At 32.2% G+C, this 27,608-nt stretch overlaps 1 protein-coding gene across 1 annotated transcript in view; it reads right to left on the bottom strand.

Moving 5' to 3' along the window:
- LOC114330622 (cGMP-specific 3',5'-cyclic phosphodiesterase) overlaps positions 1-27,608 on the bottom strand; it is a 335,506-nt gene that overhangs the window by 124,670 nt on the left and 183,228 nt on the right. Inside the window, exons 4-5 of the mRNA XM_028280022.2 lie at positions 22,167-22,415; positions 3,335-3,478 (exon numbers count right to left, since the gene is read on the bottom strand). Of these exons, the coding sequence (XP_028135823.1) occupies positions 3,335-3,478; positions 22,167-22,415 (393 nt within the window). The remainder of the gene's footprint in view (positions 1-3,334; positions 3,479-22,166; positions 22,416-27,608) is intronic.

Raw genomic sequence — 27,608 nt, 5'->3', positions numbered from 1 at the left:
TGATTACTTTATACAAAAGTAACGATTTGTAAGGAATACTCGAAAGTAACTATAATCAACATCACTACAGCAACGCTCATCAGATTAACAAAAATGACTATGGATGGAACTCGAGCTAAAGTAAAGATAGAAGAAGGAATAATATAGAAGGAACAATTAAGGTCGGGGAAATTAAAGGAACTATAACCCACTCCTCAAAACAAATAGTTGCATATGCAGATGACATAGCTTTGATGGAAAAACGCAAAGAAAGATTAAAAGAAGCAGTAACAATCATGGCAAATGGACCACGGAAAAGAGGTCTAGAAATTAACGAAGGAAAAACACAATATCTACTCTGCTCTAGAAGAGAAGATAGCAGGACGAGAGAAATCAAGATAGAAAACTACACTTTTGAAAGAGTTCAACAATTTAAATATTTGGGAGCAATTGAGGGGATTAGATGCTAAGGGGTACAAGTGATAAAATGGTTTAGTTGATAAAAACGAAGTCAAAGTTAAATTTACATAGTAAATTGTACAGCGAATTAATTAGTTATAGACTTATTTTTAATTAATTTTATACATTTTATTTATCTAATTGTCAAAGCTTTTGTAAAGTTAGTCTCTATTTTCATTCAAAATATTTGAAATTTTGAAAAAAACGTTCGCACTTGTACCCCTCTGCTTCAAATTTTGCACTTGTTTCTCTTTGCCACTTAACGAATCTGTTATCTTACGAATTTTTTAAAGTAAAATAAAAGAAAAATTACGTAAAAATTAAACGTTTTTCATTATGAACAATTACTTGGTACATTTTGTGTTATTAGTTTACTTATTTTGAATAATTTTTTAAAGGTTTGATTTGCAAAGATGCAAAACAATTCGCCAAAAATAATATCCAACACCTTACAGGCAAACGGATATCAGTGTAGATAGAACCACCTTCTTTGGTGGTTCTTTCATTTTGACTTGCTAAGATGTAGCATAATTTTTATTTAATTAATTTTGATCTGTTTGTCCTTTGTCCAGTATATGTTATATGTATTTATTAGTTTCAAATTTTTAAAATTTCTTGCCAATGTTGGACTTTGCTGGGATATCTTCCTAATTTGACGAAATGCCCCTGATGATGCCAAGTTAGCGAAAGTATACTTATGCCAGATTTAATAAATAAATTCGATGCTCGAAACCTGCCTTTTATTCCTACATAGGTCTGGATCCCGCGTATGAAAAAAAAGTTGAATAATAGCAAGCTGAAAATTTGTTAATAGCTTAAGGGTGTCTAGTCGGATAAACTTTGATATATGCGAACACTGGAACAGGGGCAGTTTTAACTGGGGAACAGTTTAAAACTTTGGAACGGTCACACCACGAAAACGGCACATTTATTTTGTCCGACAGAACAGACTTAAACTCTCCGAATAGAGATTAAACTCTAATGCAAAAAATCATACTGCTATTGATCACCTAATGGGCGTTTTAATGAGTGGAACATGTAGAATATTTCAAATGACAGGAATTATGACAGGTGATAATTAGCAGTCTGAGTTTTGCATGAGAGTTTAATCTCTGTTCGGAGAGTTTAAGTCTGTTCTGTCGGATAAAATAAATGTGCCGTTTTCGTGGTGTGACCGTTCCAAATTTTTAACCTGTTCCACAGTTAAAACTACCCCTGTTCCAGTGTTCGAATTTATCAAAGTTTATCCGACTAGACACCCTTAAGCTATTAACAAATTTTCAGCTTGCTATTAATCAAATTTTTTTTCATACGCGGAATCCAGACCTAATAGATTCTATAATTTTTTGAGTGGAAGCGCACCATAAATGAACTCTCCGAAAATAAAAGTAAGCTCTATATTTACTTCTGATTTATGGAATTTATACTCCAACGTCATGTTTAATTAAAACATTAAGCGATTGTTAAAATACGCTCGAATCGAAATTAGGTTCAAATTGATTTTAATTATTTGATTAACATATTTGGATTAGAGGGGATTATTTTAACAGTTTAAATTAAATCCTGCTAATAGAATTTCGGATTATACAGGATATGGATTACTCGTTACTCGACTAAGGCGTGTACATATGCGGAATCCAAAATAATTTTGGAATTTTAGGATTGTATTAAAGTTGTGGTTCAGATGAATTAGGAGCGGTAATTATGTTATACAGAAAACATCTGAATCAAATTTATAAAATAAAAATAGTATTGCATTTATTTATTGAGATATAAAAATCAAGGAAAAACTAATGCACTGTATCCCAAAAATAAGGTATATGAAAAGTACAATCACAAGTTATAGTTTGCAAAGAGGAGAATCTCCGCAAAGAGAACTATCATCTAACAGAAAGTGGAAAAATCTAAAAATAGACCAATGATTCAAACTGACACCTGAAATATTAGAAGCATGTTCGAGGCAGGCAAAATTCACAACACCATTCAAGAAATAAAGAGGTGAAAAATTGATATCCTCGGAATACACGAGATGAAATAGCCTGATCCAGGAAAAATAAACATTGACAATAACTCTGACAGCTGACGTAGACATAAAAAGTTCTAAACAAAATCTCTGGACCTCTCATAATCTGATCAAATATGAAAACTGATTTACAGAAGTAATTTCGGAATTAGAGAAATTACTGCAGATATAGAACCAATAGAAAAATATCTTTTTAAACTCCATTAAAAAAGTTTTACTTTAGATAACACGTTTAGATAAAAACACAACTTTTCTGAGCAAAAATGAGGAATATTACATGTGATTTTATAGGTTATATGAAAACTAGCCTTGATCTTCGTAGCTTCGTGCATAGGTGACGCTAGTAGTATAGTATATAGTAAAGAAAGCTATGCGATTACTTAGTGTGAAAACCTCGTATCTCATTTTACAAAAAATTTTACATGAGTGACTTTAAACTGAATTTCTGCATACTCTAACCCAAAATATATATGAAAAATGTATGTGTAATGATCTAAATGTACTCAGAATCAAAGATATGCAAAGATAGTTTTTTTGTTTTGAGTTAGAATATGCAGAAATTCAGTTTAAAGTCTCTCCTGTAAAATTTTCTGTGAAATAAGATATGAGGTTTTCACACTAAGCCATCATATGGCTTTCGCTATGAAAATTACGGCTATGAAAATTATGAGAAATAAGTTAGGGGAACATTTTTCCCGATCTTCCTCTACACGTAAAAATGTTGTTTGTTAATAAACGTTTAACATCTACTGAATATTTTAATAATCCTACACACAATATAAAACAGCTACAAAGTGTTTTGTTTACCAAAAGTTTTGTTTATCATTACTCCACTACAAGCAGACAAGTCAAGCAGGAATTGATAAAACTCACCGCTTCGCAGCAATCCAAATCAAGCAAATACACAGCGCAACGTTCACACTTGAGTAAGTCTTGGGCTTCCCTCATTATTTTCGTCACTAGACATTCCAGATTACTCTGCTCCTCGAAAATGCTCCGTGCCAAATTCAGGAGAATCTGAAACCAACAAAAGATTTATTATTATTACTCGTCCTGTTTGAGTTTGAAGCTTTTATTTGCTTACAGCAGGACCGATGATAAAATACTACGCTGCTTTTAGAAGGGTTTGTGAAACAAAAGGGGTTTTATCCCTTTAGGGATGTCCTAACAAAGAAAAACACGAATTTATATCAAAAGTTATATTCAAATTGGGAAATTTTAGTTTAAATAATTTGAATTAACGGCGACACCTTTTTTTTCAAGGAAGTAAAATATAATAAGTATGTCAAAGTGTGTAAAAAGTATTTATTTCGTTAGCTAAACGCTTTCGACCAAATCGTCACCAGAGCTAATGGTGAAAAGAAGATAAAAAAGTACCACTACATAAGGTCATATGCGTGAGCATCTTAACAATTTCTAGCTTGTATGCGTATGAATTATTGTTGTCCTCCGTGCAACCCCCAACAGAAAAAAAAATAGAAAAGAACGGCCACACAAACGTTAAAAACCCATTAAAACTTTTTTCATGGCGTGGGTGCATCAATTAATCATAATGACCGAAGAGAAATCAGTCAGTCTACTATTTTTCTCTTCGGCCGTTATGGTTTGGTTGATACACCCACGCCAAGAAAAAAAGTAAACTCCAGTAGGAATGTTATGATTACTGCTATCTGATCATTAGTATCACAATAAGCAAGTTAGTAGTTCTATCTTAATTTAATACTAAAGCAGACTTTTCTAAGGTCATATTCACCAATATTCCTTTCGTTGAACCTCCATCGATTTTTATGAAAATTGGTGAGCAGTTAGAGGACACCTCAAGAAACAAAGGTGACATGATGCCAACTTGCGCTTTTACCCTGGGGGTGGATGCCACCCCTTTTCTATGGTGAAAATTATTTTATTAAAAATAATACTATAAATCGATAGAGACAAATCATCGAGAGAGGGACAAATTCTAAGCAAAATTCGATATATTAAGTTATTAATATAAATCAATACTTTCTGAGTTATTAAAGATTAATGATTTTATTTTTTCCTAAAAAAATGCATATTTTAAAGTTTTTTTCACGTATAACTCAAAAACTATTAGCTTTAACAAAAAAGTTATTCCTACCAAAATTGAAGACAATAAAAAATTAAATACAATGTTCGCTCAAAGTACTAAGCTAATGTTAATTCAAAGTGAGGTATGGGTAATTGAATGTATATTTTTTTCGATGAGTACTCAAATCTAAGTATTCAAGCTTAAATAACGGGAAAACGATGCATTTTATAAAATATACCTGCTAAACACTTATCAAAGTACTTCAGAATGCCTAAAAAATGAGCTCCAGAAGAAGTTAATAGCATCAAAATTAAGCCAGTTATGATTAAACGAAGAGAACCCTTTCGAATTTTTTAGGAAAAAGTGAAAAATAAAACATATGCCATTTCCACAAAAATTAAAATTTATAGTAATCCTTACCAACATTTCTTGTTATTAGCATAAGTAATGATTTTAACAATTTTCACCGGTTTAGAATGCATACTTTTGAAAAAAAAATAATTTAAAAAGATCAGAATTTTTAAAATTATCGTCATTTTCATTTTATTTTAATAATAACTATAAAAATACTCAATATACGTAAAAAATGGTAAATAACCAAATTTGAGTTTTTTCTATATAAAATATTATACCTGTTTTACTATTTCTGTAGGGTGAAAAATAACCGAGATAGAAATGTTTAAAGCTTAAATTTTTCTTCGAGAACCATGTAACCGTGGCCATTTAATCTTTGATTTTTAAAAAAGTAAGGGGTGTAAAAGATTAATTTCAACGCGTTTTAATAGCATTTCAAACCGTTTTCAGGTGAACCTCATATCTTAAAAGTTAACGGAGTTATTAGAAAAAAAAACGATAACATTTTTTGGAAAAATTTTTAAAAGATTGTTTGAAAAATTTTTGGAGCATAAATTTTAATGCTATTAATTTGTTCTGTATCTCGTTTGATAGATATTTTTAAGTACTTTCACAAATGTTTAATAAGTTTATGTTATAAGATACATAATTTTCCCGTAATTTAAGCTTGAATACTTAGATTTGGGTACTCGCCGAAAAAAATATGCATTCAATTACCTATAATTCACTTTCAGTTAATATTAAAAGGTTTTTTTGGTAAGAAGTTTATTTAATTTTTTATTAGCTTCAATTTTGGTAATAATAACTTTTTTGTAGAAACTTATAGTTTTTGAGTTATCCATGAAAAATCGGTTAAAAACATGCATTTTTTTTACGAAAATTTAATATTTTTGATCTTTAATAACTTAAAAAGTTTTGATTTATTTTAATAATTTTATATAACAAATTTTGCTTAGAATTTGTCCCCCTATCTAATTGTGGGGTTATTTTTAATAAAATAATTTTCACCCCGAGAAGGGGTGGGATCCACCCCCAGGGTAAAAGCGCAAGTTGACACCATGTCACCTTTGTTCCTTGAGATATCCTCTAACCACTCACCAATTTTCCAGCAAATCGATGGAGGTTCAACGAAATCGGAGGTAATAGCTCATATCCATCTTCAGTGACTCCACTATTAGGCTCTAATACATAATAACACTACTAACTAACGTGTACACTTTAGCCGCACTTTGCTTTGCTTTTTAACTTAAAGCACCGACTCGAACGGTTTAGTTCTCTTCTTATCTGATTAGCGTTGTCTAGGAGTTTGATGGCCTCGATATTCACAAGGTTGGAAAGCCTTTATTCATGACTCTTGGTAAACTTACTTACTGTCCTAACTGTATCCATCTGGAAGTCTCGATGAAGATCACAGTTTCTGAAGTACCTACCAGGGATGCTCCTTAACACTTTATTCTGAGAATTTTGTATAAATTGGAGGTTACTTTCTTTTGTACAGCCCTATAGATGTTTATAATTGTAACAATTGGGATGCTTACTCAGAAGAAGGGGTGGAGAGGTCGACATGGGACTAAATAGAAGGTAGATAGAGCAAGTACTTAATCGTACTTTTGCGTACGGCTCTCAGATTTTTTGCTAGTGAGCTGGATCATGGGACGTTTTTTTAGATGTTCAACTGATATAGAATGAATAATATTTTACAAAAAGGAAAAATAGCTAGAAACTGTCGCCGGTACAAAAGGATTGCGAGGTGATAGAGAACATCAAAACAAGAAAGCTGGAATATTTGGGCCACATTATTAGAGGTTCGAAATATCAGATATTAAGGTTCATAATGTAGGGCAAAATTAAGGGAAAAGATCCATAGATTGAAGAAGAATTTCCTGGCTGATAAACTTAAGAGAGTGATATAGTTGCAACTCAGTAGACATTTTCAGAGCAGCCGCCAATAAAGTACAGATAGCTGTGATGATAGCCAAACTCCGATAGGAGAAGGAACTCCAAGAAGAAGAAGAAGTAGCCGATCGATTTTTGCTACATCATATGTCCGTTTCGGTTTAAGGACTTGCTTATACGATAATTGATTGCAAGTAGACAGAGTGGATTTTTTCCCATCAACCAGTACACCTTTTTGAACTTTTAATTTCTAACTCTTCCTTTTTGAAGTTATACTTCTTTAGGCACGAGGGTAAATTTTTTACATTCCCTGGCGCATGCGCACACCGACAGTATGGTATTAGTCGCTACATCTTTTAAGTTATGTAGCGCAAATAAGGTGTGCGTGAAAAGTGCAAAGAATATATTATTAGTGTTTTTAGTAAACATATTTATTATAATTTTTATGTCTGTGGATTTGTCTTCGTCCTAATAAGTATTATTGAAAATGTTTATTTTCAATTAATGTATCTGTCACCGTGATTGTAATTAGGTCCGAGAAATGATCAACTGAATACAAAAACGGTGGTAGATGATCGGTAGAGTATTCGCCTAGGGATCGAGAGGTCCCCTGTTCAAATCCCGACAAAGTCATATCTTTTTTTTTTAATTTTTCTTATTCTTTTTCTTTTTTCTAAAATTAGTTTAATATTTAAATACAATACAAAAAAACTGTTTAAAGTAGATGGGTATATTGATTTCGTTGAAATCGTAATATGAAGTTAGATTATATTATAATAGAAGTATAACTTCTTACGTGCGTGCAAAATACACACCCATTCTTTTTTTCTTATTAAGCGCTTTCCAGTGTAGCTTTCAATCTAATGTCATCCCCAAAATATTTTGCCGTATTTGCATAAGGTATTTGGTTTCTATTCTACTTAGGTTGATATTGTATAGATAGATTGTAATAAAAAGGAGGGGGCAATAAAAAAAATTCAGGTGAATTTGAATCCAACAAAAGATTTATTATTAGTACTCGTAGTGTTTGAGTTTGAAGCTTTTATTAGCTTACAGCAGGACCGATGATAAAATGAGCCGCTTTTAGAAGGGTTTGTGAAACAAAGGGGCTTTATTTTGTTGGAAAATCCCTTTCGGGCTGTCACACAAAAGAAAAATGTGAATTTATATCAAAAGTTATATTCGAATTGGGAAAATTTACATCTCTATTTGAATTAACTGATAATTGACATTTTATGAAACCCTTAGTGAAGTACAAATCTAATAAAATGATTTGAAAAGAACAGTAGGAAATATGAAAACAATAAGTCGCAAAATTAATATTCTTTTTCTTTAGCAGCATCTTCTGGTCCAAACCTGGACATAGGCCTCCACTTGTGTTTTCCATATTTGTCGTCGATCCATCTTTTGTCTTGGTCTTGTCAGCCATTGTATTATTTTCTTTGCCCACTTCTCTTCGCTTTCTTTTACCACATATAGTGCCCATTTCCATTTAAATTTTGCGATAGCTTCGATAGCCTCTTTTACTTTGGTTCTTCTTCTTATATCTTCGTTTCCCATATGATCTCTTAAGCTTACATTTATCATAACTCTCTCTAGCTTTTCTCTCAATAGCTCTGTTGAAGTAGCTTTCGGTACCTGTTGAGTTCTTCATAATAACAGCCTTGCTTCCTGTGTGGTACACTACATGGTTCGGGAAGTCTCACCAAAAAGAAGGATAACAAAAATTCCAATTAAAGCCAAAAACCCAATGGAGATTTAAATAATACTTAAAATTGAATTTAGAAACAAAAATCCCACTTTAAATAGATGAAAAGGATACAGAAAAAAAGGTTCCCTTTATATTATTTTGAAGTTAAATTGACAGAGGAAATTCAAGAGTTGCCAACTGAATAGAATCAAAATAAATAGAAATTGTAATTTAATAATAATGTTTAGATAGAATACTTACTCCAACTACTACTAAATTTCTGTGAAGAATATGGACTAAAAATGAATATAAAAAAGACCAAATACATGATAATAACTAAGAAAACAAACATATAAACAAGCATACGTTTGGGAAATGTACCGATAGAAAGGGTTGATAAATACAAAAACCTAGGAACCTGGATTTCAGAGAAAAATGATCAAACAACAGAAATAATGACCAGGATAGAAATAGCAATAAATGCGTTTGTAAAAATGAAAACAGTTCTCTGCAACAAAGACCTTAGCTTAGAACTGAGAGTAAGAGCTTTGAGATGCTACGTGTTCTCGATACTACAATATGGACTTGAAAGCTGGACATTAAAGCAAGAACACATAAATAAGCTACAGTCATTTGAAATGTGGTGTTACAGAAATATGCTTAGAATAGCATGGACACAGAGGAAAACGAACACGGAAGTACTGCGAGAAATGGGTAAAGAATGCGAAATAATAAATACAATAAAAATAAGAAAGTTACAATATCTGGGACACGTAATGAGGGGACCGCGATATGAAATGCTAAGACTGATAATACAGGGCAAGATAAGAGGCGGAAGAAGTATAGGAAGAAGGAGAGTGTCATGGTTAAAGAATTTAAGGGACTGGTTTAGATGCAGTTCTATAGAACTCTTTAGAGCAGCGGTGGATAGAGTAAAGATAGTGATGATTATATCCATCTCCGCTTGCGAGACGGTACTGAAAGAAGAAGAAGAATACTTAGTAGACAGATAGGTTTATAGCGTCCTGCGCACCTTCCGGTTGCCATTATCTATTCATATATATCGGCCCAGTTTTCTTTTTGTAGATCTCTCTCTCTCTCTCTCTCTCTCTCTCTCTCTCTCTCTCTCTCTCTCTCTCTCTCTCTCTCTCTGACATTGTCTTTTGGACACCATCAAGTCATGTTATTTTCGATGTTTCTCGTTCTTTTCGCCCGCCGATCCAATATCAACTTCGGTAGGCGATGGTTTGTCATTCACTCCACACTCTACATATCCGTACCAAATAAGCTATTTTTGCTGCATTTATTTTATAATAGTGGTTATTCTAACCATGATTTTTTATACCTTTTATTTGTTACCTGCTTCACTCTGCACATAGCTGCTGATTTGCGCCCATAATCCATTTCGAGAATAAAAAATTATGATCTGTTCTATTCCTTTAGCAAGTTGCCATATTTCTCATCCATAAAGTACAACGCTTTTAAAAATACTTTTATGTATCTGCATCTTTTCTGTTTAAAGTTAGGTTTAGACCAGAGTAGTAAGTTCAATTCGTCTATTATTTTCCCCTTTATTTTAGAGCCCCTTTATTTTAAGGATGTGGTATAACCATGTAAGACGAATGAATGAGAATAGACTCCCAAAAATTGCCCTAGAAAAAAACCCGCTTGGTTCAAGACCCACCGGAAGACCACCTAAAAGATGGAAGGGTAGTTGGCAATCTTCTCCCAGGAAATTAACCAGAGGCAACTTCAGAATTAAACGGATCGAAAGATCTCCAAGAAGTAAAAGAAGAAGAAGATTTTAGAGCCGTCTCGTACCATTTCCAACTCTGGATGATTTTTAGTTATCTCTCCACATATGATCCTGCTTCCTGACGTCTTATTTTCCATTTTTTATCCTCCTATCTTCGCCACCTCCATTCGAATATGTACTGAAGTGTATGTATGCAGGAGTAGTCGACATTGCTTCTGTTATTATTAAATATGCTCGTAATTGGTTTGTTAAAAGAGCTGGGTTAAATGGACAACTATAAGCTGGGGATGAGCTACAATAGACCTCTTAGATCGAGTGAAAGGGTGGTTAAGTACCGACGCATGTTGTAAATATCTAACTTATTGCATCCATTGTTAGTTCTATTGGTTCTTAATGTATTACTCTATTATATAGTTCTTCTATAATAGTATGTATATTCATTTCAAATTTCTTGCAGCAGTCTTTTTTAATTATTTTTAATTCATAAATATGCTATTTGTAAATCAAAAACAATATTCCACGTTTCCAAAAACAGATCTAATCATAATACTAACTTATAAATTTTGATGAACTATTCTTACATCTTTACGTCTAAACTAAGTTCAACAGTCTCAACTGTAAGCAAACTAAATACTGCTGAAATCCAATCCCATGTGTTTATTATACGCTTCTTCTATTCGTTTGTAACTTCTAAGTAGAATGCAGATATCCGGTTTTTAGCTTTTCAAGTCAACTTAAGAGATTTATTATACGTCATGATGGAAATGAAGACGGATTGTACTTTTCAAATTAAATTCCCAGAATGCTATCACTAAGAAAACCAAACCAAACTGGAAAGTTGAATTTAGAAAAAGAAAGCAGAATGTTCCGTGGAAATAAAATCAAAAGAGATTTTATTTCGATGGAAATAACCGCAAAGTTTAGAAACCATATTGTTTTCAACTATTTTAAATGGGAAATAAGCCACAATTTTACTAAAAAAATGATTTTATTAACGAAATAAACAAAAATGCTGTTGTTTAGTAAAAAATTCTTCTAATAATTTATTTAATCTGACTCATTTATATCGGCAATTCAGACATATATTATACATTTTAAAGTAGAAGACTTTAAAATGCTATTGCCAATATTTATTAGTTGCCTTCCTGGGACGACTTTACTGAAAGATAGTTCATTCGTATTCCCTCTTCTTACGTCGATGAATACGTTTTTCCTCTCTTCTAAGACGTCTATACTCTTCTTTATTTCTACGTGTACAACCTGTGTCGATGGTTTTTTGATATGCTGCGTTCTTTCTATTTGTGGTCATTACGCACTCATTTGTTACAATTCATTATTGTTTATTCAACAATTTGTAGCAATTGTTTGCAACTTATAGCCAACTGCAATATACATGTAATTGTCGAATTATTTAATATCATATACAGAACAGGTATGTTACCTAAAGAATGGCTTCTATCAACATTCGTGACTATACCGAAAAAGAGAAACTTCAGACAATGTCGCGAACACCGTACCATCAGTCTAATGTGCCACATACTCAAAGTATTTCTAAAGATTATTCATCGTAGAACATACAAAATGTTAGAACAAGACACTGGTCAAACTCAGTTCGGATTTAGAAATGCTCAAGGAACCAGAGAAGCATTATTTGCAGTAAATGTGCTAATACAGAGATGTTTAGATGTAAACCAGGTCATTTATGTCTGCTTCCTAGATTATAACAAGGCATTCGTTACGGTGAAACATAATCCGTCAATAAAACTACTAAGAACAAAGAACATCGACACACGGGATATAAGAATAATAAATAATCTGTATTATGAACAAGAAGCTGTCATAAGAATAAATAATTTAAACACCAATAAAATAAAAATCAAAAGAGGCGTTAGACAGGGCTGTGTCTTGTCGCCATCACTGTTTAATGCATACTCAGAAGATATATTCAAAAAAGCATTAGAAGAGGAAGTAGCAGGCATAATGTAGCAGGCGACTTTTGTCCTTTCTCGTTGATAACAAGATTTTATCACAAAATCAGTTTGGCTTTTTAAATAATAAATGTATCACCGATGCCATGTTTTCTGTACTACATGAGGTTTATCAAGCATTAAACAATAATCTCCACACTTCCACTGTTTTTTGTGATTATGCCAAAGCTTTTGATTGTGTAAATCACGACATTTTGATAAAAAAACTAGATTTCTATGGAATTCGAGGTATTTCTTTGAACTGGTTTCAATCTTACTTGGAAAATAGGAAACAACTGGTTAGAGCAAATGATACAGACTCTAGTCTCAGAAATGTTGTATGTGGGGTACCACAAGGTTCAGTATTGGGTCCTTTACTTTTCCTTATCTTTATTAATGACATCACTAGTTTAAAAATCGATGGAAAAGTTTTTCTTTTTGCTGACGATACCAGTATCACTTGGAGCAACTCAAATATCGCATTTACTCACTTTTAACTTAGATAAAACAGCCGCATTACCCTATAAAGGAACTCTTCAACCCTTACCTCTTCATAACAGCCAGATCAGTATCGTTGATTCTGTAAAGTTTCTTGGTATTTTTTTAGATAGCAACCTTAAATGGTCCCTTCATATCGATGTGTTAAGCAAGAAACTATCCTCAGCTTGCTTTGCAATAAGATCTGTCTCGAAGGAAATGGATTTAGCCTCTTCCAAAATAACATACTTTTCATTGTTCGAGTCCCATCTTCGATATGGTCTGCCTTTTTGGGGTTTTGGTACAGCTGCCCAATCCGATGTTATTTTTAAATTGCAAAAAAGAGCAATCAGATATCTGTTTGGCCTCAGAAGAACAACACATTGCAGAAGCTACTTTAAAGATCACAGAATTCTAACATTACCTTCTTTATATATTTTAGAAACTGTTTGCTTAATTAGTAAACATCTACATGTCTTTCCAGAAAGACCTAGACATGACTATTCCACCAGAAATTCTACTTTTGACATCTATTTACCGATCCCGTCCAGTGAGTTAGTAAAGAAATCTATATTATATTCTGCAAAAAAACTATACAACCATCTCCCTCTACAACTTAAATCTGCAACATCTTTCCCCAAGTTCCGTAAAATGACAAAAGCCTATTTATCTGAAAGACCATATTATTCAATAGCAGAGTTTCTTAACCAATAACTAAGAAATTACAGTATTCTTATGTATAAGTAGAATCTTAATCTATATTTGAATGTCATATGCAGCAGCATAACTTATTAAATCACTTATTAAATTTCTTAAGGTAGATTACGCAATTTGCAATTTTGTTTAAATTTTGCAATAGATTGTTACTGATTTTTATTTGACTTTATTATATTTTATTTATATTGACGATTTGTATAATTTTAGTAAATTGTATTTGTTATTGTTTTTACTTATGATTCTTGTAAGCTTTGTCTATAAAATTGTTAAATTTTTCATGACAATAAAGCATATTTCTATCTATCTATAAAAATAAATGGCATAACCTTATGTGAAATTAGATACGCCGATGATACAATACTAATAGCAGAAACTATTACAGATCTACAAAGAATTTTAGATAAGGTTGTTGCAACGAGTGAAGAATTTGGTCTGTCACTAAACATAAAAAAACGAAATTCATGGTTATATCAAAGAAAAATATTAGAAACATCAATCTACACGTAAATAATAAGACGATAGAACGAGTTCAGAATTATAACTATTTAGGGACAAACATTAGTAAAACAAACGATTATACCAAAGAAATCTGAATTAGAATAGAAAAGGCTAGAAGTGCATTCACTAATATGAAATAAATATTATGTAGTAGAGACCTCAGCCTAAATCTTAGAAAGCGAGTACTAAAATGTTATGTATTTTCTGTTCTTTTTTATGGTGTGGAGACATGGACTCTCAATAAACAATGCCTCAATAGATTGGAAGCATTTGAGATGTGGACGTATCGAAGAATGCTGAGAATCTCCTGGACAGACAGAATAACCAATGAGGAAGTACTAAGGAGAATACAGAACAGCAGGGAGATACTGGAGTCCATAAAAATAAGAAAACTTCAATACTTGGGTCATATAACATGTGGTGACAGATATGAACTAATAAAATTAATTATACAGGGAAATATTCAAGGAACGCGCAGCATAGGTAGGAGAAAAATGTCCTGGCTGAGAAATCTCAGAGAATGGTTTGGATGCAGCTCAACTGAACTCTTTCGGGCTGTAGTGTCAAAAGTGAGAATAGCAATGATGATTGCCAACATTCGTCGTGGAGATGGCACCTAAGAAGAAAAAGAATTTTTTATTCCTATGTCTAAAATATATTCATTTTGTAATAAAGTTCTGTGACAAATGTATTCTTCTAACAACCCGAGCAGCTTTACCAATCGGCGACATGTTGAATTTAGAAACTAGTTTCCATCGAAAGATACATCGAAGAGGGATTTTCCCTGAAGTTTTTCTCAACTGTTACAAGGATTCTTTTATCTTTCCTCCGAAAATTTTTAAATATTCCCTTTGGACATTCACTAGCTAATTTCCATACCGTCAACCCACATCTCGTTTTCATTAAATATTAAATGGGAACGTCCAACTCCATCAAACGATGAAATAGCCTGTTCGTATCTTTCTTTGATGGATACATAGGTTTTCCATCCGAGCGATATTTTGGATTTATATATATTTAAATATATTTTAGAAACTCCCCCGCAAACTGCGAGATATACTCGAACGCTTTCATATGAAATCTATTTTCGGAAAACCCAAAGTGAAACATGTACAAACTAATTTAAAATTAATGATACATCGAAAGTTTTAACACGATTTACAGGATTTGACGTTATCTGTATGTAACTGATGTGACATGGTTTTACAGGTCAACTTAATATTGGATTGTAACACGGATTAATAACAAGGATTATGGACGATGTAACCTGATCATGGACTAGAGTTGCACAAGTTTGACTTGAATGTTTAAACTTGACTTGAGTTTGACTTAATTTCAAGTCAAACTCAAGTCAATCCTTCTGACAAATATTTCAAGTCAAGTCAAACTGGTCAATCGTACAGGTTTGAAAATTCAAACTGTTTGTCAAACTAGTTTGAAAAATAAATTATTTAGTAGATATACTTTTTTGTCGAGATAGACATGTTAGTTGCCAATTAAGATTAAGATTAAAATTAAGATTAAGAAAATTAATAATACAATGAGTGAAACATAAAACTCAAAATTTTCAATGTGTTTTAATTTAAAACTTTTAAATGTAGATATTTTTTTTCGAATCCTGAGAAAACTAATAAGCATTTTTGAAAAATTTAAACGCAGAATGAAAGATTGCGTTATTTCCGAGGGCCGAAAGTCTCTCAAAATAAATAAAAAGTTTCTTTTGAATGAAATATTTGCAATTAATAATAACACTAAATTTTCCTTTTTATGTTTACCCCCGTAACTTATTAAAATACACATAGAAGATTTCAGGGATGTTCGTCCCTCAGAAATAATGTAATCTTTCATGCTGCGTTTAATTTTTTTTTAAAATTCTCATTAGTTTTCTCAGGATTTGAAAAAAATTAATACATTTAAAGCACATTGAACATTTTGATAAGCGACATGTTACGCCTATGCCCTTAAGGCTTAAGGGTTACAATCATATAAGACTATTTGGTTTTTCAATGGACAGCTCAAAATAAAATGATTTGGAATTTTTATGACCTTCTTTTATTAAAAAAGGCATCTATTTATCTCAGGGCCAGTTCGAAAAAACATGTGGTACCAAGCTGCTAGTTCACTCGAAAATATGTACCACAATTAGTATTGCTGTATATTCGTTGGTATTTCTTTAAAATTCAAAACTATAACCATAGGGTTATTAGACCTGGATCCCGCGTACCAAAAAAAGTTGATTAATAGCAAGCTGAAAATTTGTTAATAGCTTAACGGTGTCTAGTCGGACAAACTTTGATGTACGGGAACACTGGAACAGGGGAAGCTTTAATTGTGGAACAGTTTAAAAATTTTGAACGCCAGACTACGTAAACTTTCCATGTATTTTGTCGGACAGAACTTCCAATTAATTTGTTATCATTTCATTAAACTCTCATGCAAAAATCAGACTGATGGTAATCACAAACTGGGCATTTTAATGATTGGAACACGAAGAACATGTCAAATGTCAGGAATCATGTTGGTTAGTAATAGCAGTCTGATTTTTGCATGAGAGTTTAATGAAATGGTAACAAATTAATTGGAAGTTCTGTCCGACAAAATACATGGAACCTTTATGTAGTCTGACGTTCCAAATTTTTAGACTTTTCCACAATTAAAACGTCTTCTTTTCCAGTGTTTCCACACATCAAAGTTTGTCTGACTAGACACCGTTAAGCTATTAACAAATTTTCAGACGGGGGATCCAGGTCTATATGAATTTATATCTACAATTTAAATTTTTTTCGGATATATGCTACAAATGTTGGGTTTAAATTAAAAAAAAATGTATAAATATGCATTAAGCTTTCTTAATAATTATTATCGTAACTGGCGCGTTTATTGGGTTTATTTGTCTGTCTGCGGTTTAAATATCGTATCAGCCAATACATTTCTGTTTATTGAGATTTGTCAAAAAAAATTTTTTTGGCCTTGTTGGAAGAGGAGGGAATTTCCGCTACCCCTCCCCTCCCCCCTTTGATCCTCCACTTAACAAATAAAGCGGTCTCATTTAAAATTGAAAATAAACACGTTGCGTAATATTCAAACTTTTCAAACTGTTTGAAGATGTTTGAATTCAAGTCAAACCTAAAGATATTGAAATCAAGTCAAGTCAAACTTTTTTATACAAAAAGTTTGATTTTCAAGTCAAGTCAAGTTTGTTGAGTAAAATCAAACTAGTTTGACTTGATGCATCTCTATCATGGACGAAATAATAAAAAAAGTAAGAACAAAAAAATGATACCAAATTAGAGAAACACAACTTAAAACAATCTGCTATGTAGACGATGCAATACTAATCTCTGAAAGTGAAGATGATTTACAACATATGCTGCACGAATTTAATATAACCGCTAGAAAAGTTAACATGTTAATTTCCCCAAAAAAGACTAAATGCATGGTTATAACAGCAGATCTAAAAGGTGTAAATTAGAGCTGGAGGGTCAAATAATAGAATAAATCATGGAGTTTAAATTCGTCTAAATAGCTACGGAAGGCTCGAAACAGAAGTGGAAGATCAGGTGAATAGATCAAACAGAGCCGCAGGTTGCCTGAATGACACAATATGGAGAAATAAAAATATCGGAAAAGAAGTGAAAGGCAGAATTTACAAAACAGTCATCAGACAAATAATAATGACATACGCAGCGGAAACACGACCTGACACAGGAAGGACAAAAAGAATGCTAGAAACAGAAGAGATGTAAACACTGCGAAAAATCGATGGTAAGACACTGTGGTAAGAGCTAGAAGTGCAGATATACGACGGAGATGCATGGTGGACAACATTAATAACTGGGCGAAAAACAGAAAAGTAGAATGGAATGACCACATAAGCCGAATGACAACAAATAGAGTAGTAAGGACGGCGAGAGACGGTTCCCCAATAAGAAGACCAGAGCCCATTTTACTTCAAATCGGGCCCGAGGCACTACACAATTTTCAGGCCCCTAAATATAATTTAATAATAATAATACTTTTCCGCAAATCACCAGGAAATTTTGACATTCCTGTCAAAATTTCTTGAAGAAAAAGTCAGGACTTCCTTACTGTAAGGAAATGTCATTTCCTTACTGTAAGGAAATGATATTTCCGTACAGTTGTTAGTGTTCTATTTATAAGCGTCAAGTTTGACAATTCAACCTCAATACGTTTCCATAGTAACCCAAGTAATTTTATTAGGAATTTCAAAGCACCATTTATTTGGGAATAAAATTATCGCGTTTTTTTTAAATCAATCAATATCTGTCGAATTTTAAACGATTTGCGGAAAAATAGTATGTTTACCTCGTAGGAAAAGCCACATTCCTGGACTCTGTGTTGCTAAGTCTCGGCTTGCGCCTCGACTTAGCAATCTTCACAGTCGTCCAGGAATGTTAAGCTTTTCCTACCCGGTAAACAATGTACTATTTTTAATGTATTAATTATTTAGTTTTATTAATAGTAATATAGTTGCACCAGAAATTTTAATTAAGAGTAAATAAAATTTATATTTAAACAATTAAAAATTGTTTGGTTGTTTAAATACAAATATTTAAACATGAGTAAAATTTGAATACCTATTCATACAGCACATTATTGGTACATTATAGATAACAATAAAATTTGACTAACGTGCCAATTGATGAAATATATACAGGAGATCACTCATGTTCAATAACAACTGTCCTATTGATATTTTTCAACAGTTTATAAACGTAACACTAAACACGGCTTTATTTAGAACAACTGTAGCCCAATAAATGACCGTTTTGGAGTGTAATTTCCAGGGGCAACTCCGAATTGCATGAAAATTTGGATTTAGATTCTACTTACCCTCCACTTCAAAGTTGAATTTGTGCCGTTGGTTGCTTTTACTTGGGGGGTGACATTTATCCCTTCTCCGGGGGTGAAAAACGCATGTTTAAAATAAGCCCGGAAATGGATAAACTGACAGATTATAAGCAACTTTCGTTTTATAAAGTTTTTTACGTAAGTTAATACTTTTTGAGTTATTCGCGATTGAAAATATTGATTTTTCAACAAAAAAACTACGTTTTCAGACAGTTTTTCGCCAATAACTCAAAAAGTAAATATTTTATCGAAAAAAATATTAAATCGAGTAAAAGCAAAGTTGTAGCTCATGAAAAGTACGTTCTTATTCGTCTAATTCCAAATCGAATAATTCAACGCGAAATGACCGAAAAATTAAGCAATATTCGGGAAAAGTTTATTTATATTTTTAAAGTTTTTAAAAAAAGCTTTATATTTGTTTTTTACTAAAATTTCTAGTGTCAAAAAATAGACGAGTTACACTGAAAAAAAAAAGTTGGCCCCTTTTTTGGTAAAAAAAAACGTGAAAATCTCCTTCTATTCAGCACCCTAAATAAAATTAGTCGTTGGCGCTTTACCATTAATTTTACCTGTATGTGTATTGTTTATATGATCTGTAAGTTTCATTGGTTTAAAGTGCTTATTTTTGAAAAAAATTGGTTTTATAGTAAAAAAAAACTTTCTAAAAATTTTTGAAAAATTTCCTTTTTTCAAAATAGCTTAAAAAGTACTAGTGATAAGAAAAATCTTAAAGAGTAAAAAAATGTAGGTTTTACTATTATAAATATGCTAGTTTCATTTTGTTTTTCCGTGAGACAAAAATTGGTTAAGACATGGCTGTTCAAAATTTGCATACACTCGTGGATAGTGACCCGTTCAAGCTTTTTCAACTATAACTCTTTCAAAAATAAGCACTTTAAACCGGCGAGACTGACAGATCATATAAAAGATAGATAAGTAAGTAAATTGTTTGTAAAGCGGTAGCGATTAATTTCATTTGGGGAGCTAAACACGGGGAGATTTTCATGATTTTTTTACCAAAAAAAAGAGGGCCTACTTTATTTTGAGCGTAGCTCGCTTATTTTTAACGCTAGAAACTTTTATGAACAATTAAAATAAAGCTTTTTATAAACACTTTAAAAAGTATAAATGGGTTTTTCCCGAAAAGTGCTTAATTTTTCGGTGATTTCACCTTGAAATATTCGATTTGGAATTAGGATAAGATCGTATTTTTCATGAGCTACAACTTTGTTTTTACTCGATTGATAGACTTTACAGATACAATATTTTTTTAAATTTTTTATAAGCTACATTTGCTAAGAATATTTTTTTCGATCAGATATTTACTTTTTGAGTTATTTGCGAAAAACCGTCTAAAAACGTAGTATTTCTGTCGAAAAATAAACATTTTCAATCGCAAATAACTCAAAAAGTATTGACTAACACAAAAAACTCTATGGAACAAAAAATGCTTAAAATCAGTCAATTTATCCATTTCCGGTCTTATCTTGAATTTATATTGTTTCACCCCCGAGAAGGGGTAATTGTCACCTCCCAAGTAAAAGCAACCAACGGCACAATTTCAACTTTGAAGTGGAGGGTAAGTAGAACCTAAATCCAAATTTTCATGCAATTCGGAGTTGCCCCTGAAAATTACACGGTATCGCCGTATTTCTCGTTCATTTACTGGGCTACTGTACCTACACTAACTTCTCGCAAATAATTTTTCCCCATTAGCTTTCGTTTTATAAAAAATCGCACTTTACAAATTTCTGGTTTTATATCATCCAGTTGTGTAAAACACTCTAATTTTGTCAATATTTTGATTCCGTCGATTATTTATAAAAAGTCTCTAGGAAAAAAGTTATTGACATTGTCGTTTTCTATAGATGACGGAGATGTACTTTTGACAGGTGAAGTCGCTTGAAAATCAACAGTGGAGTGATGATTTTTTTTGACTGCAACTCGCCCTTCATCACAGTTTTTTTTTCACTAATCTTTTATCACTACCACTAGTCACCACATATGGATCAGAAACAGGATGGGGAGGCGAATTTCCTTTTTGCTCACTGTTGTGGGGTGTAAAAAATGATAAGATTGATTTTTTTGTGCAATTTTTGCTTTTTTCGTTTTTCACTACCACTTATATATTTGTATTTAACTTATGATAATAACGAAACGATTAGTTAAGAAAAATATTTAAATGTTTAAAAAAATTAATAGATTGGTTATTAATTAATAGTTAAATAAATAGTTAATAGATGAATAGATTATTTTGAACTTAAGAAACACAGGACTGAAAAGTAATACAAGCAAGCAAGACCTTGCAGAAATCGGCATCAAACTAAATTTAACCAAATTTATTGCATCTTAAATAAAATTTTTATTTTTTAATACAAAGTGTATTAAATACATATTTGTTAATTCTCTTGTTAATTCTACCTCTTGTTAATTCTTTGAAGTGGTGTCTAAAAATTTTGTTTACTGCTATTGATGCCGATGATGCATGATAATGAAAATAATATCGCAATAAAAATTTTAATATATGCCAAAACAATCATAAATTAAATTCAAAAATCGACCTGTTTCGGGAATTTCTAATAGTGTTGTTTATTTAGCTAATAATGAATTTATGCGTCACTTTATGGACACACTGTATATATTTAAATAAATTTTAGAAACTCCCCCAGCAAATTCAGTGTTACTGCCAGATACACTTGGAAGCGTTCATTTGGAATTTATTTTCGGAAAACCCAAAGTGAAAGGAATTTGAGGTTATGCGTGTTTAATTGAAATGACATGGTTTTACAGATGAACCAGAATAGGAATAGACGTGAACATACTGTGCGCGCCAACAAATTTCAAATTACGGCACAGTCGATCGACAACCGCTTAGCTGTTTATGTGGAAAGATTTACTGTACACAGTAGCATTTCGTGACGTTGACCAGTTTTGTGTACAATCATAATTTTTAATAATTTTTAATACTAATGATTTTAAATTTTGTAATTGTCCATTTAATCTACAAATAGATCGTAAAGTGAAGCGAAATATTTTAAATGCTCAAGCTCGTGAAATAATACACTCTGTGTTAAAATTCGCTCAACGAGAAGCACCTGCTGATAAACCTAGTATTGACTTTTACAGTAAAAAGTACAAGTCTTGTACAGTATCTTAATGAGCAAGGAATCTTATAATAATGGATAATATCATAATACACAGAAGAACACTTGGTGGAACTATGGTGGGGCATCGGCCAACACGTGATGGGGGCGTGAAAAAATCAAGGAAGAGGAGATTAGACAAATTAAGCTCCGATGCTATAAAAATGATGGGAGAACCTTAAAAGGAGTGCTTGGAGACAAATGCTGCAAGAGAGGGTGCAATTTTGGTTGTAAAGCCATCGAAGAGAGATGTTTAAAGTGTATTTTGTAATCTGAAACAGTCTTTACCTGATTTCGTTTGTACTCCAATACCGACACTTCGAAAAGTTGTGCATTTTGAATCCCTATCCCGCAAAAAGTTAGATACCGTTGGAAAACTTCGACATCTTGAGCAGTAAAATCTTGCGAATCGTTGGTTTTGTTGATGATTTGGGCAACACCTATGACGTCGCCTTCGTAGTTGCAGATGGGCATACACAGTATCAAATTCGTCCTGTAACCGGTCCGCAGGTCTATTTCATTGTTAAAACGTGGATCCTGAAACAAGAAGCCATAATTAAAAACTCATTAAAAAAATCTAAACTAAAAATGTAAGTGCATACAAGAAAAACTTCTTTTCAATCATGTAGGATAAAAAAATCATATATACTAGGAACATTCGGCACATCGACTGCCCTTCTCTCTTACCCCACTACTTTCGGCTCGCTGCATTGCTCAATGTCGGCCTAGTAGCCTTCGAAGATGGAGGTTACGTGTTACCGTCAGGGACAATTAAAGTTATATTACTGTCCAGATATCGTTAATACTTTTCCGAGTGACCTTAACCAGCTATCATAAGGTATGAATTTGCGCCATATAAGCTCTGATTTGGCTCGATATCATTTGTATGTATAACAATAATATTATTTTATCATATTTATTTGTTTAATATCCATATTTATTATTTATTATCCATTTAATACCTTTTATAAAGTGGTCGTGATGTCAACTGCAACAAAGTAATTTATGGAATGCGGTTAGTAAATATTTAGACAGAGAGAAACATTTATTAACTGATGACTCCCAGCGGTCTGTCCATTGGTTTCCAAATTGAAAGTTCCCAAATTAACAACATTGAGGTAAACTTTGCGCGGTTTCTCTTTTTATGTTATAAATAAAATTATTTTTACCCAAAACGAAAAATATTTTCATCAGTTTTCAAATCCTTCCAAAATACTGCTTGTAAAGTGGTCGATATCAAAAGGTTGTCGTCTTGTTTTTTTCCGAAACCAAGTTAAGTTTTAACAAAATTCCAATTAGATTCAAAATAGTCGTTAATCTGCTTCTTTAAAATTCTCTCAAATATGTACTTTGGAAAGAATCGGTATTTAAAAGAGAAATTGGACAAAAGTATTGTGATCATCAGATGAACCCTTATCTACCTTTAAAGAGAGATACGACTTTTGCGTTTTTATATAGGTACTGAAGGAAAAATGCAAGATGAAATTGAGTAGTCTATTAATTTAGTGAAAATGTTGTGATTCATTTCTTTGACTATTTATGTATTCATTCCATCAGGGTCCTTACTGTCGCTATTTTTTAATTTCTTAATTGCGTTTGCACCTGAGCTGACAGGGAGATTTGCAACTTTTGTTGGACTTTGCTAATGATCTAGCTAGATGCAGTTGCTCATTTCACAAGAGACCTGAGAGAGGTGTTTTCAGAAAGGAAACAGGTAGTCCATGCCTTCTGATAAATGAAGAGAAAGCGAAATACATGCTAGCTACCAAAAATCCAAGATCAAGAGACATAACATAACTATTGATGACCACAATTTAGAAGTAGTAAACGAGTTTATATATCTGGGGGTGATAATTACAGATGACAACCACATAGAAAAAGAGGTATCAACAAGGATAGCTGTGGTGAATAGAGCATTATACTCCCTATTATTATTACGATCTAAGCTACTAAAAAGAAAATCTAAATTAAGAATATACATGTCAACTATTCGCCCAATTGTTACATTGAAGCAAAGCATGGACTCTACATCAGCAGGAAATAAATAAGCTAATGGTGTTTAAAAGAAAGGTTCTCATAATGATGTTTGGCCCTCAAAGGTATGAATGGGCAGGAGAGTGGAGAAGGAGCCGTAATGCTGAATTGGTGACCCTGTATGGTACTTAAAATATCGTCAGATTATTGTAAAGTTAGTCAAGAAGAAGAAGAAGAACTAATACATCAACAATTTACCCACGTGATATCATTTTTGTACTTTCTTCGTGAATAAGAACGTGAAACAAAATAAATATAGATGACTCAATGATGACATTTCGACTCATTTCGAGTCTCTTACCATCCTTTTACAGGTGTTTCTGGGTCTAGCCATCATCAGAGCGACTTGTAAGACTAATGTATGCACTTGTAAGACTAATGTCTAACGAAGAATATTGTATTTACCATCTATTCTTTTTTCTTATTTAAATTTAAAAAAGTACTGTTTCTAAATTGTTGTGTGTGATTTTCGTTTTAAAAGTGATTTTGTGATAAGCCTAACGACACTTTTCTCCGTTACAACATAATTATCAACAAGAATAAAGTTTCCGCAATTTCTACCTTCATTAAGCCGATACTCCTAAGTTGCCGTCCTTTGTATAAATAACAAGCTACTCCGTAGTTCCACCGAGTTAATCAATTCGTCATTCCTGCGAACAATAGAGACGAAATAGGGAATTACTTAAACCTTTGTCAACCGTTTCTTGTGCCGTTACTCGCTTCGGCTAAAACATTAATAAGGACCAAGTTTTTATCTTAACACCTCGATTTCATCTTTAAATTATTCATAAATTCCTTTGGCGAGGACGTCACGACCTCATTAGAACGTTGAAGGGAAACGTCCCCTGGGACATCTATTAATCCAGCAAAGTTTTTCTCGAAAATTGCTGGTGGCTGGCTTACTCGAGGGAATACGGACTACGATAATGCGATACGTTTTAATCAAATAAGGATCTTTATTTGAGTCACGACACACGACACCTGCATTGATCACTTTCTTAGGTAGCGAAAGAGCAAAAGTCTTGACAACACCACCAATTTCGACCGATGGTGTATACCGGGGGGTAACGTTAATTTTTAATCCGCAAAACTTTGTAAGAGATTTGATTGAAAAAGTTTTTGAACCTGTTTTTTGTAGCATGTCTAACTTTAATATTATGTTTGTATTTAATATTATGTTTGTATTTAATTGGAAATAAAATAATTATTTATGAAACAGTTCGTGAAGTATGCTTTTTGCGAACGCACGCGATGTTTAGAGCACGAGCGACAGCGGAGCGAGTGCTATACATCGCGTAAGTTCGCAAAAAGTGCTTCACGCACAGTTCCGTACAATATTTTATCTACGATAAACAAGTAAATAAAAAAATGTGAAAAAAAAATTTTAGGAAATGCTTTTCTTTAGTTACGAGTGACTAACATTAAAAATATTATAAAAAAATCAACTACAAAGCCAACAATAAAAAAAATTGAAGAAATCTAACACATTCGTTAAAGAAAAGCGTGGCGCGTCTTCATCGAATAAACGGTTTTCGCCCCACGCTTTTCTTTAACGAATTTGTTAGATTTTTTCATTTTTTTTTTATTTTTTGCTTTTTAGTTGATTTTTTTATAATATTTTTAATGTCAGTCACTCGTATCTAAGGAAAAGCGTTTCTTAAAAATTTTTTTTTCATATTTTTTTTATTTTTTACTTTTTAGTCTTACACTTTTCAAACATTAAAATATATCGTCATGTTTATTAAAATATGCATAAATGTACAAACATGAAAAGTAGTCGGAATCGGCAAAAAAATTGAAACTTTATTGTTTATTTATGAATCATAACGTAAACAATTAACGTAAAAAGTCAAATTATGTATAGTTCATATATTTAGCTACAATCTGTAAAAGTTTCAAGTTTCTTCATTGTAAAAACAAAAGAATTTAAGCATTTTCCGTTAAAATCGTTTTTTATTTAAACAAATAATAAACATAAAATTTTTTTTTATTAATTATTCTTGTATTGTTCCCGCGAATGCATATGTCTGCAAACTTTTAGTCATTTACATTGAAGAAAAGGCAGTCAAATTACCGTCCAAAGATTTGACCCAAACGATTGAACTAAATAAAAGCGTTTAGTTAATGAATACCTACGCCAAAACCGAACTCTAATGTTAATTGTAGCACAAAACGTCTCTACCGGTGGTTTTTATAAGACTACGATAAAAATCCGATTTTTTTTAATTCGAGTTTTGGTTGAAGTTTTGTTTCGTATCGTATTGAAATTTGACACGAATAAACGCCGATTTTTATATAAACAATCATATGAGCGTTCAAAATTTGAAACCTTATTGTTTATTTATGAAGCATAACGTAAACAGTTAACGTAAAAAGTGAAATTATGTATAGTTCATATCATTAGCTACAGTCCGTAGACGTTTTAAGTTTCTACATTGTAAAAAGCAAGAGAATTGAAGCATTTTCCATTAAAATCGTTTTTTATTTAAACAATTAATAAACATAAAAAAAAATATTGACTATTCGTGTATTGTTCCCACGAATGCAAATGTGTGCAAATTTTCATTCATTTGCAGTCAAATTAACGTCTAAAGATTTGACGCAAACTATTGAACTAAATAAAAGCGTTTAAAAAACTGTAACAATTCGTCACTGGAATTCATTTCTATTCTACAATTTTTAGAACTTTGATATTTAAAAATTCTAACTTCTTTCAAACCACAAAACTGTCAAAACTTTTGTTGTAATTTATTTGCTCATTATGTCATTACCATGACAACGCGAAAGTTAAGGATACTTGATTATATGAAAGTGTGCCAAAAAACAATGCGAAAAAGTAAATCCTATTTAAAATACATTGTTACTTCACGCACACTTTAAACCCTTCACGCACTGCTATCTATAATGACAGTTTTACAGTCGTAAACAAACTAAAAACTTATACATAAATATGATAAATATAGAGTAGATAAAATATATTTTTAGCCACTGCTAGACGTTTCAATTTCCGCTCCGGAAATTATTTTCAAAAAAGATCTGCTTTTTTGGTGGTATATTGATTTTAACATAGAGTTTTCTTTCTTTCGCTAACTCTAAGATTTGCGCTGACGTCCAATATTTTGGATTTAACGCGGTTTGCACTCTCAGTGTAATAATAGCAGAGTATTATCACAAAAGATTCTTTTTTAAACAATGGTATTATGTGCAAATAAGGATCATCATGAAATATAGCACACCCAAGGTAGCGCTACCAACACAAAGAAAAATCAAAGTCGAAGGAAAAACACGGAATCAACAGAATACTTAAACAAAAAAAGATTCACTACTCGTACAACATTGCAGTGGATGTCAAGTGTTTCCTCTGTTGCATCCCTTTCGTGAACAAATATCTACTTGCAAAAGCACTTTAGGCTTGAGTACTGATCAGAAATAAATTTAATTAGTCCAGAAAGCCACTGCGCATCCGCTAGGAAAAATATTCTAATTCGGATTTTTTGCACAATTTTACTCAAAAAGGACCCCTTTTAACAAATTTGCATGTTGCCAGGACCAAAAGTTGGTCAAAAATTTTTTAAACGTTTTTTTTATTTTCTTCCTAAAATTATTTTTTTTGCACGGAACAAAATTTTTTTTAGGTTTTTTGGATCATTCCAAACAGAAAAGGTCTTTAGTGACTTTTCTCTAAAGTTGATAGTT

This window comes from Diabrotica virgifera, chromosome 6 (genome assembly GCF_917563875.1).
Source record: "Diabrotica virgifera virgifera chromosome 6, PGI_DIABVI_V3a".
Taxonomy (NCBI): domain Eukaryota; kingdom Metazoa; phylum Arthropoda; class Insecta; order Coleoptera; family Chrysomelidae; genus Diabrotica; species Diabrotica virgifera.
This window is presented reverse-complemented; position numbering and strand designations above follow the sequence as displayed.